This window comes from Astyanax mexicanus, chromosome 2 (assembly GCF_023375975.1).
Source record: "Astyanax mexicanus isolate ESR-SI-001 chromosome 2, AstMex3_surface, whole genome shotgun sequence".
In the NCBI taxonomy this organism is placed as follows: Eukaryota; Metazoa; Chordata; class Actinopteri; order Characiformes; family Acestrorhamphidae; genus Astyanax; species Astyanax mexicanus.
The window spans coordinates 44,970,469-44,990,728 of NC_064409.1; the positions used below are offsets into that span (position 1 = coordinate 44,970,469).

At 38.3% G+C, this 20,260-nt stretch overlaps 1 protein-coding gene across 1 annotated transcript; it reads left to right on the forward strand.

Annotated features, from left to right (window-relative positions):
* The first annotated feature begins 525 nt into the window (after positions 1 to 525).
* Positions 526 to 16,349, forward strand: LOC103036913 (mucin-12). The gene is made up of 4 exons (XM_007235057.4): positions 526 to 723; positions 3,121 to 3,308; positions 9,926 to 10,184; positions 11,909 to 16,349. The coding sequence occupies exons 2-4, from the start codon at positions 3,237 to 3,239 to the stop codon at positions 13,555 to 13,557; spliced, it is 1,980 nt and encodes a 659-aa protein (XP_007235119.3). The 5' UTR covers positions 526 to 723; positions 3,121 to 3,236; the 3' UTR covers positions 13,558 to 16,349.
* Positions 16,350 to 20,260: the final 3,911 nt, after the last annotated feature.

Genomic DNA, 20,260 nt, shown 5'->3' on the forward strand with positions numbered 1-20,260 from the left:
TAATTCATACTACAGCTGTGTTGTTTCATTCCAGGGCTGCACTGAGTAATCAGAAGAGGGCATGTATACAAAATAAATGACGATCAAGCTGTTTATTTACAGACAACACGAATTAGAAGTACAAATATGAGCTGTGTAGTAAATACGCCTTAAACCAGACTTAATATTTCATTACTTTTGTTTATTTTTTAAAAGGCTATAAAAATAATAACCCCAAACAGTCCTTATTATTTCTCTCGATCCAGGTAAGCAACATTTCCCACCAAATGATCACTACTCATTTTTTACACAGACCCATCCAATGAACCCAGGTTCTCATTGTGAGGGATGATCTCAAGAGCAGAGCATTTTGAGCACAATTCTCTAGTCGGCTGTTTCTGAAATTCAGTTCTGGTTGATATCTGCTATTGGACGCTGGTTTGGGGTCTCTGAACACCCCAGACAACTGCTGTGTGCCCCCTTTACACCCCATGCTTTATAGATGGTCAGTGAGCTTACTCCTGTGTGAATACTGATGTAGTATATCTGTTCCAGTGGGTGGGGTTAGTCTGGTGGAGCAGTCAGTGCAGACCTGAGGGAGGAGGAGCTGAGCTCTGAGGAAAGTTTGGGAAACAGGACAGACCTCTACTTTACTCACAAACTGCTCAACAGCCAGCCACAGCAGGAGCCTCCTCTACCAACCAACTGGATTTAATGTTCAGACTGGATTCAGGTCCCTCACAGGTGAGAATATCTGAATATGACCATGCTATTTTCTTACTGAGTAAAACACATACAGGAGGACCAGGAAAATATTACTATATATACGGTTTGTTTTACAGCATTATAAAAGTGTTGTGTTCATTTAACCTCAGCTTTTAGACCTTTATTGTCAGAACTACTTTTTATAAGATGTGAGATATAAGTAGTGGTGTTAATATTTATCATGTTCAGTATGGTTGTTACTGTTAGGAGTATGTTTATTAGCTCTAAAGGACTTTTTCCCCAAGAAATTAAAAAAAGATTGTTAATGAGACCTGGGAGTATTAATGGTAATTCTAATAGACAGGATGTTTCCATTAGTAATATTTATAAAATATATAAAATTAGTAGAATTATTATTAACTCTAATGAACAGAAGTTTACGTTACCAGTATTTTTTGGTTACTCTAATGGACGGTGGGATAACATTAGTAGTATTATTGATAACTCTAATGAACAGAAGTTTACATCACCAGTATTATTGGTAACTCTAATGGACAGTGGAGTAACATTAGGAGTGTTAGTAACTGTCAAGGACAGTAGATTACCATAAGGAGTATTTTTAATGACTAAAGGACTGTGCGTTAAAATGAGTAGTTTTGTTAGTAACTTTGTCAGTTGATTAAAACTATGAGTATTATAGATAACTCAAAAAGACAGTAGGTAAGCATTACGTGTATTAGTAACTGAAATGTACAGTAGGGAATCATTAGGAGTATGAATAACTGTACTTTACTGTAGAGAAACAGGAGTATTAGGAGTACTTGTTACTGTAATGGACTGTAGGGGAATCATTAGGAGTTTTAGTAACTGTAATGAACAGTAGGGAATCAGAAAGAGTTTTAGTAACTTATGGACAGTAGGTAGGCATTAGGAGTACTTGTTACTGTAATGGACAGTAGGGAAATATTAGGAATATTAGTAACTCTAATGGACAATATGGAAACATTGAAAGTATTAGTAACTAATGGACAATAGGTAACAATTAGGAGTAATAATAACTAACAGTCAGTAAGAAAAGATAAGGAGTATTTGTAACTATAATGAACAGTAGAAAAAGATTAGGAGTATTAGTAACTAATTGACAGTAAGTAAGCATTAGGATTATTAGTAACTGTAATGGACAATATGGAAACATTAAATGTATTAGTGAATCTAATGGACAGTAGGGAAACATTAGGAGTAATACTAACTCCAATGGACTGTAGAGAAACATAAAAAATATTAGTAACTCTAATGGACAGTAGAAAAACATTAGAAGTATTAATAAGTCTAATGTACTGTAGGGAAACATTAGTAATATTAGTAACTCTAATGAGCAGCAGAAAAACATTAGGAGTATTAGTAAATCTAATGGAAACATTAGTAAATCTCTAAGTAAATCTAATAGACAATACGTATGACTAAGAAGTATTAGAAACTCAAACAGATTGTAAGGAAACTTTAGGAGTATTAGTAACTATAATGAACAATATGGAAACAGGAGTATTAATAACTCTAATGGACAGTAGGGAAGCATTAGTAAATCTATTAGTAAATCTGATGGACAATACGTATGAATTAGGAGTATCCGTAACTAATGAACAATATAGAACCATTAGGAGTATTAGTAACTCTAATGGACTGTAGGGAAACATTAGAAGTATTAGAAACTAATTGACAGTAGATAAAGATTAGGAGTATTAATAACCAACAATCAGTAGGGAAACATAAGGAGTATTAGTTACTTTAATGGACAGTAGAACATCATTAGGACTGTTATTAAATCTAATTGACTGTAGGGAAACATTAGGAATATTAGTAACCTGATGGATGGTTGGTTTACAGTACAAGAGTATTGCCAGTAAGTAATGGACGCTGATTTAACATTAGGAGTATTAGTATCTCTGATAAAAGGTGGGATAATATTAGTAGTATTGTTAGTAACTCTAATGGGCAGAAATTAATATTAGGAATATCAATGCTAACTCTAATTAATTTACAGTCGGTTGTAATGGATAGTTGGTGGTAGGGTGTATACAAATATACAGTACATATGCACTCTAAGAAATGTGTTGTCTCTAAGACAACTATGAGATTTTTAAGTTAGAGTAAGAATGACAACAGAAAGATATTAATTATTACAGGGAGGAGAATCTGTCATGTGTTCTTAGCATATTTTGGGTATTGTGACTGATTTGTCATTGGTGCAGCCCAATAGCTAGAGTAAAAACATGCACATACATTACCTCATGTTTGTTTATGTATACATAAAATATACTTATATAAGTATTTAAAGCGCAGACTGTTTCATTATACAATATTTTGAGTTCCGTTTGCTCCTGGAATGGCTAGTACCACACTTTATAGTGAAATGTGTGGAAATGTGTGTCTTTACAGGTGTACTTATGTGTGTGGACCAGCTGAGGCCCGTGGCTCCAGTGGAGATGTTTGAACTGTTGACCTTGACCACTTGACTGCTCCCCAAGAGACACTGAGACGTTGACGGGGTAGCCATGGACATTCATGTGCACGGAAATCCTCGCCTTCACTTTGGGCATAACGGCTACCTCCAGCCTCCACACTCAGTGAGTATACATGAGAGTCCCACTGTACTGGAAACTATGAACTGAGACCAACACTCACACAGTCACACCATATAACTATGCTGGACTGAATAAGGGTAGACTGATGTCCACAAAGATACGTGTGCCTGAACACACATTGCATATTGTATATGCAAAGATATATAAATACACACACACACACACACACACTTTGAGTGAAAACACATTCTTGAACTGTGTACACACTGGTGAAACCAGTTCTTCTGCAGTTTCTTCTGCTGAGTCTGACAGGAGAAGTCATTGTGCTCCTCATACTTTCTACAAGGTGTGGCTTTCCATCACGGATGTGCGTGTGTGTGTGTGTGTGTGTGTGTGTGTGTGTGTGTGTGCCTTTTCTAGGAGTAGTGTAATTGTCTCCAAAATCCTGGAAAGTGAAGCAGTCCGTTACACATTAATCACTATTGCACAACAGAAAAGGAAGGCCTGATGTGTGTGACACCACAACACAGGTGGATGCAATAGGGGATCCTGAAATTCTCTCTCTCTCTCTCTCTCTCTCTCTCCCTCTATCTTTCTCTCTTTCTCATTCTTTTGACAGACACATAAACACTCGTGCATATGTACACTAATGGTGATTTCTGCATTGTGTTTGAGTAGTGCAGAGATTGTTCTTTTGATAATGTCGGAAACAGAGCAGCTCCAGGCGCACTGCCACCGAGCCTGCAGCATTGTTTTCATCACAAAGTCAGAGTAATGTGAGAACTTCCAGTGATGTGTTCAGTCCAGTTCTCCCCGCATTCAGCTCAAGCAGAAAAGCTGGTTCTGTGTACCACTCTCTAACTCTCTCTCTCTCTCTTTACTCACTCACTCCACTGTCTGTCTCTCTATCTGTCTCTCTCGTTTTTGCTTTATTTTCTGTATTTTTTGTCTTTGGGGTGATTCCCTCAATGTTTTTACTTTTATTGAAGTCCTCAGTAGCGGTGTGCAATATTGTATTGTACAAGATAATATCGCCAACATTTTTGAAATATCGTTTTCCATTACATATCTGCTAGACAGGTTATATCTGTCCAGTATCATTTATTTTACTTTAATCCTAGATATATTGAGATATATGGAGTGCATTATTAATGTCATGACTGATCATTCTGGATCAATGAGTTTTGTTACAAATCTGATAAAATTCCTTTATTTGTTTTTATCTCAGTTAAGGGTGTGCCATATCATGCCTTTTCATATGCATTAATAATAATTATATATATATATATATATATATATATATATATATATATATATAAAAAAGAGTATCGTTAACACGAAAATACCATGAAATATCGTGATATTATTTTAGGGCCTTATCACCCACACCTAGTCCTCAGTGCTTTTAGTTAAGGGACAATGAACTGTATTTCTTTGCAGTTGGTTTCTCTTTTTTAAGGGGAAATGTTGTGACATTTAGATAACATTTGTACAGTTTTTTCTCTGAAGAACATAAAAGCACCTGTAAATTCTGAACAGTACTTTAAATTCTGAAAGTGTCGGACCCCCTAAAAATATGATTCTCAAAAAAAAAATCAAAAGTAGGGATGTGGAGATTACATATCAGCAGAGACCCAGACTTGAGTAGTAGTACTCAAGTGCTCCATCAAAAAGCTGCTTGATTGCTTGATGAAGTTGAAATGTTCTTTAAGCATCAGACTTAAGTGGAAGTACTAAAGTGTTTAACTTTTTATCGGACTAATATATTGCAAGTAGTTTATTATAAAAAGGACTGAAAATAAAAGTACAAAGACTGTATTATTTAGTTATTACAGAAAGCATTTGAACATTTGAATATCATATTGAAGGCTGGCATTAGAGCTAAAAGCTAAAGGTCTTCTCATAAGATCAGCTTGATCTCTTGATTCCCTCAATGATCAGATTGCTCAGCTTTATCAAACCCGGTGACAGTGCATCTACCACTCTGGCTTTAGTGATAATGTGGGTTTGAAATGATTCCTAACATTTAAAAAATCTTATTAGAAATATGTAGTGAAGTAAAAGTGGAAGTATAAGGAAAAATAATACTCAAGTAGATACAGATACAGCATTTTAGTACTTAAGTAGAGTAGTAAAGTAGTGGTACTTTATTACTATACATCACTGCATATCAGTACTAATTCCAGTGTGCATAAAGTAGCGGATTAGACGGTGGAGGGAAGCTGATCCAATCCTGTAACAAATCTATGCTAAAACAGTGTGTAATGTTTCTTTATCTGAGGTAATGGAGTGTTTGAGTAGCTAAGCACAGTGGCCTAAATCTGAACTTTTTTTTTTAATCATATTTGACACAGTTGTGTTATTTGTATGGCAGTACACATGAGAATTAAAACTCATAGTGAATCTGACATTTTTAATTCTGATTTGGGACACTTTGTCACTTTGCCATATGTGGCATTGGAATTCAATATATTTTTAATATGTGGCAATGCAACAGCAATGAGCAGTCAGATCAGAATTCATGCCACTGTCTTTGTCGAGGATAAAGAAAATAGATGTGATGAGAAGGGGAAATGGACAGAGAGTGAGGTTTTCAGTGGGATAAGGAGGTAACAAACATTTTTAATATTTGGGGTGATTTGGGGTGATTTGGGGTTTTGCTAAATCACCACTAAATCACAAAATGTGTCTCGCAACCTTTCATGTTTCTAAAAAAAATGACAGAATTTGGTTACAGGAGGAATTGGAATTGGAAACTAGTATCAGTATCTACTCAGAATACTTTCATATGGCTTCCTTATAACTTCACGTAGATGTCCAAGGCCTACATTTGTTTCCACAGACTGATCCTAACCCAAGTATACAATAATATAGCACAATAGCACAAAAACAACTTTACTATGTTTATTTTTTTGCCAATTTTAAGTTGTAATAGAACAAAACAGAAGCAGTAAATAGATTTTTAAAACCCACACTGCTCTAAACCCAGTTAGTCAGCACTAATCATGCTCTCTTAGTAATGAAAAATGTCCTTGGTCAAAGAAACCTGTGACCTATTGTGTTGTCATTTATCACGATAACAATTCAGATTGTCTTATTACCCAGCCCTATTGAGTAATCCAGGACCAACCCTGATCCTGTAGTTACCCTGCCTTGAACAGGATTTTACTGTTTCCATACCTGATCCAGCCCAAGGGGAGCTTGTTAAAGAGCTCACTGGATGGTTTCAGTGGTATTTGAATTCATAAAAAAATTCCTTTACAGTTTTATAGAAATATTGGTTTCTAAAGAGGTACACATATAGTAAAATGAATACAATGCAGAAATCAGAACCACTCAAATATTTGGCTACAGAGTACAAAAATACATTTATAAAACATTTTTTGATTTGAAATATTGGTCAAATGTAAACACTTGTCTGTTGATATGTGTATATTTCCAGTATCACTTTCCATCCCTTGTATATATCTTGTATATTGTATATACAGCTCTGGAAAAAAATAAAAGACCACTTCAGTTTCTGAATCAGTTTCTCTGATTTTGCTGTTAAATTAGTAAATGTTTAAGTAAAATAAACATATTTTGTGCATGTTCTTGGCATGTTCTCCTCCACCAGTATTACACACTGCTTTTGGATAACTTTGTGCAGAAATTCAAGCAGTTCAGTTTGGTTTGATGGCTTGTGATCATCCATCTTCCTTATATTTCAGAAGTTTTCAATTTGGTACAAAGTAACTCGTTATGTTTAAGTGGTCTCTTATTTTTTTCCAGAGCTGTATATCTAATTGTTTATCTAAATATATATGACTTACACTAACATGGCAAAAGTCATGGGATAGCAGTATGTAAATTGGACATGAAAAGATGGCTTGGGATTGCCCACGACTGTGTTATCTTGTAAGTAAGGGTAAATACTGGCCATTATGCTCATGGCAATGTAACATGAATCATTGGTGTTTGAGTGAGGTCTGATAGTAGGTTCCAGATGAATGGGAAATTCCACTTCCTTTTTTCTTGTGCCGTCATTTAACATTCCTTGATCCACAGTGTCACGTTTTCCATGAATACATCATAAAAGGCATTACCACCCACAGGGGACAGCAATATGGGTGTTAATGGTTGTGACCAGGAGCATCTGTCTAAAAACAAGCGATACAGACAGATAGAAGTCTCATCACACAAAGTATCCCACAGGGTAGTGCAGTTTCCTTCAGCTTTCCTGGGTCATGGCACTCGATATCAGTCTAATTTTAAAGTAATTTAAAAGTGGAATTTGTATTATTTGCCATTGAAGTGTACTTTAGCCTGTATTTAAGGGTGACCTTCCGCTAAAATACGCTTTTCTGGTTCTACAATAGGTGTCTCTAAGTTGTACATACATGCTGCTCATGAATCTCTTCCTCATCCTCCATTGTCTGCAGTAGCTAGTAAATGATTGGATTTTTTTTACTTTCTGGAAATGGACTACTCACCTTCATGTGTTCATATAGGTTTACATAGGATCTCCGGTGGATTTTCCATTTTACAGAGACTGAACTGCGTTTAGCAGAGCATCACACATGTTGTAAAGTAACATATGACACTGCGAAGACTGTTATTAGTGTATAAATCTTAATTTTAAAACATTTCTAACTGTTGCCAGTCAGAAGCAATATGCTTGCGTGTTTGAACGTTCATGAGCAAGAGCTGAAATCCTAGCGTCCCCCCACTCCTCCACGGGACTAAAGCAGCATTATTGGAGCACTTACAAATACAGCTAACATGGCATTCATTCATACCAGAGACCACAACTAGACGTTTTAAAATGAATGACAAAATGATTGAATGTGACCTTTAAGTAAATTATTCCGTAATTGTTTTTTTCTTTAGGTCCCCCTCCCCTTACAGATATAAAGCATCTGTTTGGTATCTTCTGTTTGTATATTTCGTACGTCTTTCTGGATAAGAACCCTAATCCCCTAATAATGAGTAAATGTTCATGTAAATGTACTGCAGGAACAGGGTGGGGACCACTGGAGTAAAGGTACCAGGGCCTTACCTAATCTTAGAGGCTGACTTCATGTTCTGTTTCTGAAGCGTAACTGCCTCACACACTAGTGCACACAGCCCCGCCCTCAGTCCTCCTGCGGCAAGGCAGGTGGAGTTCTGGAGTTATCCTCCTTTCCACCTCGGGTTAGACCTGGTTGCTTTAGGGGTGGGGGCACAGGGCCGATGCAACAAATGGCCCACTGTTCACCCACACACACACACATACACACACTCACACACACAGATGCAGTAGAGAGGAGGCTCCTGTCTGGCTGGACACTGTGCTGCACTGTGCACTCTGATTAAAAGAAACAGGGCTGTGAGGCCCTTCTCCACTGAATCAGGTTGTTTCTGTAAAAGACAAACTGGCTGTCTTTTTATTTACTGCCTTTACTCTTCAGTGTCTTGTTTCTGCTATAAAGCTCAGGGAGTGCCTCTCCACTGTAAAATGGAACTCAAACAACATATAAAATATAAATAGCAGAAGAACTGCTCTGTTCACTCCCTTGTTATTATAGAATACATGCTGCCCTTGCAATGTACCATTCTGTACTGTGCTATTCATGAAGAATTACTCAAATGTTCAGTAAGAGTATCAGTATGTTGTTGTAGGTCTTCCTCTGTTAACGTTCTCACATTACTTTTTCTGTCATCTTTTAATAATGGTTTCAATTGGTTCTAGAATCTATCTGCTTCCCTCATGTCCTTCACTGCTGTCCACAATTCTCCTTCTTTCCCAAATGACTTGTAATAGGGAGTAAAGCTGCTTTGTCTGTGCTATGATGGCTTGGCAGGCTGCTAATGCCGCTACGAAACTTTGGTGAAGCAGGCTGGGAAATGTTTAAGAAGCATATATAACATATAGCATATACCAGCAAAAACTAAATTGTGTTGTTGCAAAATCTGGTAATATTATTTTATTACAAAATACCACAGGCACATGCATGTGTAAAGGGTGTCCTTTAGTGGTGGGTCAAAGCAAAAAAAAAAAAAAAAAACCCTTCTTAAATGCAGAGGGGGCTCCAGGAGCAAGAAAAAAAAAAAACAATTCTTACCTAATGTTGCTCTAAGCTTTTAGAGGTCAGAAATCTTATTGTGTTCTGTAACACATGAACCTAAACTCCCACAAACCTAAACTCATTCTATCACTTGATGAGTGGTCCGGAATGTTGCATTGTCTTGTTGGCAGATCAAGTTTTTTGTGGCTCTCTGATAAAAAGACACAGTGAATGATGTCTGTACTTCTGAGCCATTATTTTTGAATATGAGCAAATGTAGGATAAATAATTATAGCCAATTTCAATTTATGTCACTCTGTTATTTGCCTAAAACATTTTATATGGCTTGACTCTGTGTTTTTTTTAATTAAACAAAAACATTGCTCTGAAAGACGTTGAGTAAGTAAATTGTGGAAATGCCCAGTTGACAGATATTTCCGTTTATGCATACCACCACTTATCATGCTGCTTTGTTTTTTCAGGAAAATTAGGGCAGGTAGAGGCTCTTGCTGAATGGTGGACACATACAGATATCTACTGCCACTTGCACATTATGTTCTTTCTGTCTTCTTTCAGAGTTTCTGTCAAGTTTATTTCAGCTCTTTAACAGCATTTCTGGTTCTGTCTTTGTAGAAAGAAGATGGCCTGCAGTTTCTCAGTCTGGAGGAGAAAGAGTGTATTCTTTTCTTTGAGGAGACTATTGATGCTCTGGAGGAGGGTTTAGAAGATGAGGGTACAGAACAGTCGTCAGGGAGAAGCACACCTGTGGAGGACGTTCGAGCCACATCCAGACCAGCTGTAAACTCCGTCCCAAACACGGCCATCGCTCCAAGCCTGATAGAGCATGACATCATTGACCTCGTCCACACTACGCCAAACTACTCCACGCCAGGTAATGTCTAACATGGATAATTTAATATTTATAGGTTTGATACTAAAATGACAGAACAGCAGTGCTAAACAATGACACTGATAGGGACTAGTTACTATATAATCAACTAGTTTTATAATCCACTTTGCTCCTTATAGTGCAAAAAATAGACTAATTATTGTTTACTCGAGCACAGAATCTGAACTCTGAGTATGTTTCACACATACAGTATGCTAACCCAGAATATTTTTACATATAAATAACCAAATCTGTTGTACTGAGCATTACCCGTACTTCATCCTGTCAGCCCCCCAGTACCATTTAATTACCAGAGAATTCACCGTGCAAAATGCCGTGGGCCATGGCGTGCCTCCTGTAAGTGCTACACAGGCACCGCCCCTTGCCTAAGCTATGCAGAACATTTCCTGTAGTAAGAATCCATTTTACATCAAAAACCTCTAGCTGTACGTTTACATGTATGAAAGGTCAGCTCCTGATAATATTCAGACCACAGTTCAAAAAGGGGTTTCCATGCCTGGGTCTATTGTTCCCCACCCTGTGCATTTGTGTTCTTTCTTTGCTGGAGCTAAATATCTCCAGATCTTCAAAATAAGATGTCCAAAGAACACACAGGAAACCCCTTACATAAGAATCTGATACGACTGCAATTCAGCTAATTAAGCAAAGCTGTAGATATGCTGGAGAAGACCTTGGATGAATACTTTAGTTTTTTTTGTTTTTTTTGAAGAAATGATTTAGATACATAGTTTTACACTAAAATACAAGGCCAATAAACACTAGAAGTCAATAGTTTTTTTTTTTTTTTTTTCCCAGTTTTTTTTTTCTCGACTACATGCACGTTTCTCCTAACCCGCTTAAGCTGCCTCCAGATTAAAGTCAGACTTGTTCATGTAGATAAAATCATTTTGTTGTAAAATATAAGAATTAATACTTCACCATGTAGTAGAATGGCATAAACACTAAAAAAAAATTACCACTGTCAGATTCTTGGGTTGTTCTTGAGTTCTTGGGTTGTTCCTGATTTTGGGGAACTATTGAATTCTAATGTTTGTAAGCTTAATTTCTCTACTATCAAACTAAAGAAGCAAAAATAAGCCTACATTGCCCAGTACGTGGAAAATTCTCTTTATTTAACAATTTTTTAACCCATGACTTTAACCACATGAATCCACTACTTTTTCCGTTTTCACAGTAGTTCATTCACTGACATGTCAAAAGTCATGGGACAGGAACTAGTATAATGTTTTAGCTATGTCCATTGTAAGTTAAAGAACACTGCATTTACCTGCACTTAATTCATGTCACCTTGTCATGAGCAAGCTGGCCAGTGTTTGTTTGACCTTACAAGATTACACCTCATACCATATACAGGTGTGGGCGTTCCCAAGCTGTCCCTTCTATCTTGCGACTTTTGGCATGTACAGTATATACAGTATATACACCCACCGACAAAAAAATGACACACCACTGATTGCTGCAAAACTCAGCTTGCAGTTATACCTCAGGCAAACATATATAAATAATTACATGTGTGGATGTGATGATGTACTGATCATTTGCATACTGCTATCCCATTACTTTTGGCATGTGAGTGTACTAGTAACTGAATGATTTCAAATAACAAACCTTAAGACTAAAACTTTTAGCTATTTATATCAATGTTGTTACATATTAACAAATGTAATAACTATTATACTAATCCCTTTTCTGTGCCTCTTTTTCAGATTTTCACAGCTTGCCCGTGGCACCAGAGACTCATTTTGAGATAAAGCCAAAGAGGAAGCCCACAGAGAGCCTCCCAACCACGGCTGATGCCTCTGAAGATAACATCCACCAGCCTCCTCCGGGCTCCGTCCCCACGCCCGTCATCATTGCCAGCCATCTTGCTGAACACCAGGGCACGAGCGGCTCCTCTTCATTGAACTCAGTGTTGAACCAGCGTAGAAGTAGCTTGGAGGCTCCACACAGTCCTTCCTCCAGACATGGGCCTCCCACTCACGCCAAGCCACACCGGCTCCCAGACAACATTACCATTATGCGGGGAAGTCAGGATCCGAGTCCCCAGTCCATCGCCACAGCGGCAGTCAACATGCAGGAGCGCCGTTCACAGGTTCTGTCAAACCTGCCTCCCTCTGCCCATCCTTTACAAGGTGGGGAACCTGCCTGCGTGCGAAACCCCCCCTCACGGAGTGTGTCGTTCACAGACCCCACACCTAACAAGTCCAGGATGGAGGCACTGTCCATGTTGGGGCTGACGCAGGGTAGAACACCTTCGGTGACGAGTATAAAGACAGAGAGTGGCAATGCTACTTCAGCTACACATGCTAGCCATGCTAGCAAAGTTGGTAGCGGTGCAGATGTAGCTATCAAAAGTGCACATTCCTATACCAGTATTGCTAATAATGCTAGTATCAGCCCTAACTCCACTGTTAGCCAGAAGAACAGCGCTAACAAAGTAAGCTACAGTGCTGATAGAGCTAGCAACAGTGCTAAAAGTGCTAATATCAGCCCTAACACCTCGATGAGCCAAAAGAAGCCCAGCAGCACCTTTACTCCATCTAGTCCCACCAGCTATGAACCAAAATCCAACAGCTACGGGGGAAGATCTGCTGTTATCACACCTGCTACATCATCCACGTTTGCTAACCACGCTAACCAAGACAGCAGGCCTAGCAGTGCTCCAGCACCTTTAAGTGCGGAGGTGACGCACAGTGACTTCAACAGCTATGGTGGCAAGACCATCGTGTTGAATCCAACAGCAAGCTTCAAGGCCGAGTCCTCCCCCTCCCCTGCTGGCAGTTCCCCGGTCAAGCCTGAGCCAGCAGAGACTCACATCAACAGCTTCGGTGGCAGATCCAAAGTCTTCAACCCCTCCACACACACAGACCTGCTGGACGGGCCTGACTACAGACCTCGCTCCAACAGCCACTCGCCATCCAACACCATCACAGCCACAACCCACCACACTGACCTCCAAAACAAGTCTAGGATCTTCCCGCCAGCTAAAGCCGAGAGCCAGCACACAGTCTACCACTACTCCGGCCCAGCCAGAGATGAAGCGCCGCCAGACATAAATACCCATGAGGCTAAACCCAAAGCGGTAAGCCCCATGCACCCTGACCCAGTCTACCAGCCCATAAGCAGGAGTCGGCTCTCTTCCGCACCCCCCGCACCTGCCCCAAAACCACATCGTCCCACTGCTTCTCTAAGGCCACGGCCTGACCCCATTCCTGCAGAGATCCGCAGCAGGCCTCCACCCAAAGCCTCCTTCCGCACTCAGGGCATTACAGTGCAGTTCTCTGGGAAAGGAGCCACAGACGAAGCCAGGCGAGATGCTTTGCGCAAATTGGGACTGCTGAAGAACACTTCCTAAACCTTCATCCCGGCTCCTTTAAGGGATTCTTGTTCTCTTTCATTACGCAGTGGATTTTTAGATAAGAGGACAGCCCTTTGATTCAGCACGACAATAATAGTATTATTGTGTTTATTATGTACGTACTCGGTAACTGTTGTTCAACTTCATGAAATGAAAAAAAAAGGTTATATTTAAGAATTAATATTACCCAATATTTAATCACTCACCCAATCAGCATCCACAGTACAGTCCTCATAACTGATAAGTCAGGCCTAAGAGTGTCAAAAGCAGAATGTGGCAATTCTCTTACGTTATGCCTCTTAGTCATTCAAAAGAGTTGCAGTGATTCCTCAAATAAATATGATAAAAGGGTACCAGATAACATGCATAGCATGCACAAGGACAAGGATTTTGTGAGTTTAACCCTTTTTCAAAAAGGTACACAGTTCAGAGCTATTTAACTACAGTGTGCCGTATATAGTACTTACTATATAAATACTTTATATATAATGTTAAACATAGACCCCTTTGAGGTTTGTGGTCACTCCCTCCCTGATAGTTTTGTGTCCAGTTGAACTCTGGCTAAAATGAACACTGTAAGATTTCCATCAACAGTGGGGGTTCCGCTGTGTTTAAGAAAAGACTGGTATCCAGATCATAGTTGTAAAGGGCTGTGTAAGATTTTTATCCTAAAGACTTTTGTTGCTACCCACCTGCCTCACTCCCACTGCTGCTCAGGCTGCTTCTGCTGCTGCTACTCCAGGCTCACTCTCTGTTTGCACCAGCATTTCCACAGCAGGGTTTACAGCAAGGTTACATTACATTACATTTGGCAATCACTTTTTTTGTCCAAAGTGACTTACAATAATGATTGAACAACACAATGAATTTTGTGAGCGATGTCATAGAACAACCACTTTTTAATCAAATTTCTTTTAAATATAGATTGTGATGGTGAAGAACATTAAAAGCAACAGTCCTTAATGTGTTTAATCATAAATAAAATACTTTTTTTTGGCTCTGGCAGCATGTACTGGTTACCTAAGCATGTACTGCTAATCCTTGCTGAAATTATCTGATTTATTACTCTAAATAGAGACTGCACCACAAGGCATGTTTAAAATGATTTTTTACATGCTCTGTGCAATTACACCTTTCCCCAAAATATACTGTCTGTCACTTTAAGAGTTTAAAGGACATACATATTCACATAGTTATTATTTTTATTTTTTCCCATTTTCTCCCCATTTTACACGGCCAATTACCCAACCCACTCATTAGGACTCCCTTATTTTCCTTATTTTCCTTGATCTGAGGTCAGCTCATGTCTTTTATGTAACTGAACAGAATTATGTGAACTCACTAAACCTGGACAAGTATTCATAAAGCTTCTCAGAGCTCAAACTTTAGACTATAGTTTCTAGATCAGCACTCCTGTTCTAAGAAGCTTTGTGAATAAGGATCCTGATCTTAGATTAGTGTTCTTAATCTGAGATGTTTAAACAAAAATATGGGCCAGTCAGTGTAGAATCACACCCATAACTGTGATCTCTCTCTTTTTCTTCTTCACCCTGTTTGGATATAAACTCTAGTATAACCCTGGTAGGACCATATGAGTCCCGATTATTGTCATATGTGTGATTTTATTCGGTTTAACAAGCCGTAAGAAATGAGAAACATTTGGAACAGTTAGGATTATGCAGGGTATCAGTCTTATATGAACAACCATATATCAACAGTTTCTCCCTTTTTGGAGGAAATCAGGTGTTTTCTGTAGTAGTGAAAGTTATATTATTTGAAGTTTCTTCATGACTGATTACATAAAGCACATTTTAGGAAAACATTTTTTAGAAAGGAATTACTAATTTCTTCCAAAAGGGTGAAATGGTTGATCTGTGGTTATTAGAAGTGTAAGTTATGTGATGATGTTATATAGAAAACACAAAGCACATTGTTTTTAGTTCATTATTTTTAGTCTTCTTTCATTCCCTTATCCAGTGTGACTTCCGCTAAAATGACAATTTATTTAACAGTACTATATCTGTGACAGAAAAAAGTGTATTTATTCTCTTAATGTTGCTAAATTGTGAAATTTGGGTGTATGGTTTTGTTTTTTTGTTTTGTGGAAAGGACATCAGAAGTGAGAGCTGGGCTGCTTCTGTTGCTTCTTGCCTCTTCCTAAAGGATATTTTTACATTTGATGGCAGTGCCTCCCCCACTAAACCACAGTGATCCAAATCAAGCTTGTGGTGTGGAGAGAAAAACTGTAACTTTGTTGTTTTGCTTTCTTGCTTTGACCGTCCTTTCTGGGCTGTCTGTATTCATCAAACATGGGTGTACAATCCAAAGTGCATATGTGTGTGTGTGTGTGTGTGCATGTGTGGAAGGTATGTGTGTACAGTATGTGTGTCTGAGAGACTGGGAGAGTGTGTGCAAGCATGTGTTTGAGTTGGCCCAAGAGTGAGAATGAGAGCGTGTGTAAGTGTGTGATGAATGGCTGCCATGTTGTGGGCACATGGTTGATTGATGTCTTTACCTTGTGAGTATTGGATGATTTTTCTTTTTCTTTTTTTTAAATATGGACTCCGGTTTTTGTAGCAACTCTACAAATCTTATTGAAGGACCAGAATGCATGAGTGTGTTTTGTACACACACACACACACACACACACACACACACACACACATACATAAAATGTTTTTCTTGACTCTGATCTCTATTGAAATCTGTTTTTGCTAAATTATTATGCAGATTTTTGTATCATTCTGTTCCTCTTCTGTGTCTGAATAAAACAGTTTTTCTCAGCCTGATTAGTGTTTTTGGGGATTATTTGGGATTAGTAGGACCGAGCAAGTATTCTGTACAGGAAGTTGTTTTGGCAAAAAAACAATGTCATCTTATTTGGAGAGAATTGGCCAATATTACGGTCTAGACTGGCTGTAGAAACCTTCAACTGGGATTTCAGCCATCTGACCACTAGATCATACAGGTAAAAATAATAGTGCAGAGAAGCAGAAATGTAATGTGTTAGGACACAGGTCTCAAGAGATTAAGGTATGAGTATCACAAGTTTCACACACAAGTCGTAAATATGAATGTACAGCTCTGGAAAAAAATAAGAGACCACTTAAAAAAGATGAGTTTCTTTGATTTTACAAAATTGAAAACCTCTGGAATATACTCAGGAGGAAGATGGATTATCACAAGCCATCAAACCAAACTAAACTGCCTTAATTTTTGCACCAGGAGTGCTGTAAAGTTATCCAAAAGCAGTGTGTAAGACTGGTGGAGGAGAACATGCCAAATACATGAAAACCTGAAAAACCAGGGTTATTACACCAAATATTGATTTCTGGACTCTTAAAACTTTATGAATATTAACTTGTTTTGTTTGCATTATTTGAGGTCTGAAAGCTCATTTTCTGTAAATAAATGTTCATTTTACTCAAACATATATCTATAAATAACATTAGAAAAAAAACTGATGCAGAAACTAAAGTGGTCTCAATTTTTTCCAGAGCTGAATATGTGCCTTCAGTCTGCACATCCTCAGTGAAGATACAAGTCACTGCAGTACCGTTAATGTCCAAATCATGACTCCCCACCATAATGTAAAGTGTATGTTCTGGATTGTGGGCAGATACTGTTCACAAGATATTCTCTAGAATTCTGCAGCTCTTCTTTGCAAACTGTGACCTGGAAGTTTAGTTTCTGTGAATTGCATCTTACAGTGTAGCTTCTATTTCTGTTCCTGATATCTTCTGCTGTCAATCAGAAATACACCAGCCTTCTGACAGCTGGTGTGTTCTTTCTTTTAAATGATTCTACACACAGTTGATTCCCAAGCTTTGACCGAAGTCTTTAATGATTGTGTTCATGTTTTTCATTTTGACTTCCAATTTTACTTTTAGGCCACAGCAGTGCCAATTACAGGGAAAGGTGTCAAAGGTGTTTGCTTTGAAGCTTAGAAGTAAAACTAGGTATCATATGTCTGCATAAATTAAGCAATTGAAGCTAGTTTGTTGGATTACTTTGGAACCTGTTGAAATCTAGGGAACAAAAAAGAGGATATTCTTCAGCTAAATGAAAAGGGTTGCACCTTAAAAACACCATGACTGTTTTATTTTAGATTCTTTTTCTCAAATATTTACGTGTTAAATTCAAATGTGCCCCTCTTTAAATACATATGAAACTGCTATGTATGTTCGTTTATAATGTATGTCTCATTTTATTCTTACTGTTGAATTGTAGTGTGGGAGGCCAATTACTCAACTATTACTATTACTGATGCCCCGACACCAGGACAGTGAAGACTAGCACATGCCTCCTCCGATACATGTAAAGTCAGACTATGCCTCTTTTTAAACCGCCACTGATATCGCATCACTGAGAAGCCAGCGTGCTCGCTGGAAAGTGCAGCAACCCAGCTCTGATACATCAGCTTACAGGCCAATTGTGCTCTCTCGGACTCGGACTGCTGATGGCAAGCAGATATGTGCTGTATCTTCATTATTCAATTTTTTTTTAGATTAGGTTCATTCTGAACAGTTTTGTGGTGTGGATTATTCATATGATTTTTTTTCTCCTGATTGTGATAAGCAGGAAAAACAATCATTCTTCTATTGATATTTTTTAGTGAGTGTAAAACATTGGACTGGAGCTTGTACTTCACTCCAGCCAGCTTCACCACTTTGCTTTTCAGGAACTATTAGTACTGCTCTGAATCTCCTGAATTATGCCTAATGCGGTTTACACATGTACTTAAATATGTGGGCCACAAAGAATTAGGATGCTGAAAGGCAGCCATGATGTTGAGAGTTCAGTCTTAGTCTATAATCCAAATGGGTCACATGCTTAGAGTGCAAATGGGGCTGGATGTCCCGAGTGTAAGAAGGGAATAAATATTGTATTCTGCTGCCATTTAAACCACACAGTTTGAATGGTAATAGAAATTTTAAATAAATAAAAACACATAAATGAGCTCTGTGTCATTCAGGGCTACTGGAAGGGAAAACAACATTCCAGTGCAGTATTTAAACATACAGCCTGCGGGAACTGAAGGTCAACTAACCCATCCCACCAAATGAGAGTCCATGATAACATGATGCCCTTTGGTTTAGACTGAAGAACAAGCAGAATAATGAAAAATAGCTCTTTGCCTTCTTAAAGCATCATGTTTGTAATTAAGATTTGTGAGTGTGAACTTTTTGAAGTCCTAAGAACCATAATCTTAGAGAGTCATAAGTAGATCTTCCATTGCACATCACTTAAATACTCTAGTGTAGAACTAATTTTAAGAGGGTTGGCAACATTGTGTTTTTTAATGAGGAAATCAATCTGAATGTATGCCCTTTTGTACTATTTCACAGAAATCAGTGATTCAAACAAAATGTTTTAAAAAGGTAAAAACTCAGCATTCAGAAATCTTGTTAGTGAATTATCCAGTCCCGTCTTTCTGACTTGATTCCAGAAAGATTAGATCAGATTAGACATCAGGTCCTGCCTGTTTCTATTTGAGGATTGGTATGTGGTGAGTGGATGGGGTTTGGCCTGGTTCTACCCGCAGTGACGGAGAACGTGTGTAGAAACTGCACAGTGAGTTCAGGCAGCTGGTGAAGCTGGTTCATGCTGTTCGTTTGTTCTGAGAAAACAGGTCAGGTATGTCAGGAGGAGCAGAATGCAGCAGAACAGGCCGACAGTGCGCTCAGACAGGTACAGTCCCTCTGACTGTCCACCTGACTCTGAAATGATTATCCACAGGGCTTTTTATTGTTAGTGTATCTGTAAAAGCTTGAATTCATGTAAAACAGAGCTTCAGTTCTGTAACTGAAAGGAAATAGTATACAGTATAGTTAGTAACTTCTTAAAACCAGTAAATAAATAGAAATGACTGATATGTGCTATGGCAGGGTTGGTAATAGGTGTCCTGTGGGTCAGATATAAGCATGAAACCACATAATCAAGATATCAGAACTGGGAAATCAATTTACCACATTTACTACCCATTAAATAAATATAAAACTATATTATATAAGAATAATTTGTCATACAGGTGATGTTGCCGTACTAGCAAACAATTATTTATACTCAATTGTTGCTTAACTGATTCCCTTTGCACTTTAAAAACGGGCTACATCCAGAAACTTTTGCTGCTTCTCTCCTTCCTCGGAAAAAGGTGGCCGAATGGGGAGAGGAGCAGGATGAATGGAGAGGAGCAGTAATTGGGGAAATGAGACAACTGAGCTCCTTTAATAGGATGGTGACTTCTGACAGACTGAGCCAATCACAATGCTCGCCTTCAGCTCACCCTAATGTTGCCTAAAGCAGTTTCAAAATCAGTGTCTCTGATTGTGCTATTTATAGGTATATGTTTGAGTAAAATGAACATTGTTCTTTTATTCTATACAGACAGCATTTCTCACAGATTTAAAATAAAAATGTCATTTAGAGCATTTGTTTGCAGGAAATAATAAACGGCTGAAATAAAAATTATGCAGAGCTTTGAGGTCTCAAATAATGCAAAGAAAACAAGTTCATATTCATAAAGTTTTAAGAGTTCAACTTTTTTTTTTATCACTGCTCTCATGCATCTTGGCATGTTCTCCTCCACCAGTCTTACACACTGCTTTTGGATAGCTTTATTCAAGCAGTTCAGCTTGGTTTGATGGCTTGTGATCATCCATCTTCCTCTTAATTATATTCCTGAGGTTTTTTTATTTTG

What these genes read in the sequence shown, in the direction of transcription:
- LOC103036913 (XM_007235057.4), top strand. Translation starts at nt 3,237, where the DNA reads ATGGACATTCATGTGCACGGAAATCCTCGCCTTCACTTTGGGCATAAC. An exon ending in ACCTCCAGCCTCCACACTCA is followed by an intron (nt 3,309 to 9,925) that starts GTGAGTATACAT and finishes CTGTCTTTGTAG; the next exon opens with AAAGAAGATGGCCTGCAGTT. An exon ending in GCCAAACTACTCCACGCCAG is followed by an intron (nt 10,185 to 11,908) that starts GTAATGTCTAAC and finishes CCTCTTTTTCAG; the next exon opens with ATTTTCACAGCTTGCCCGTG.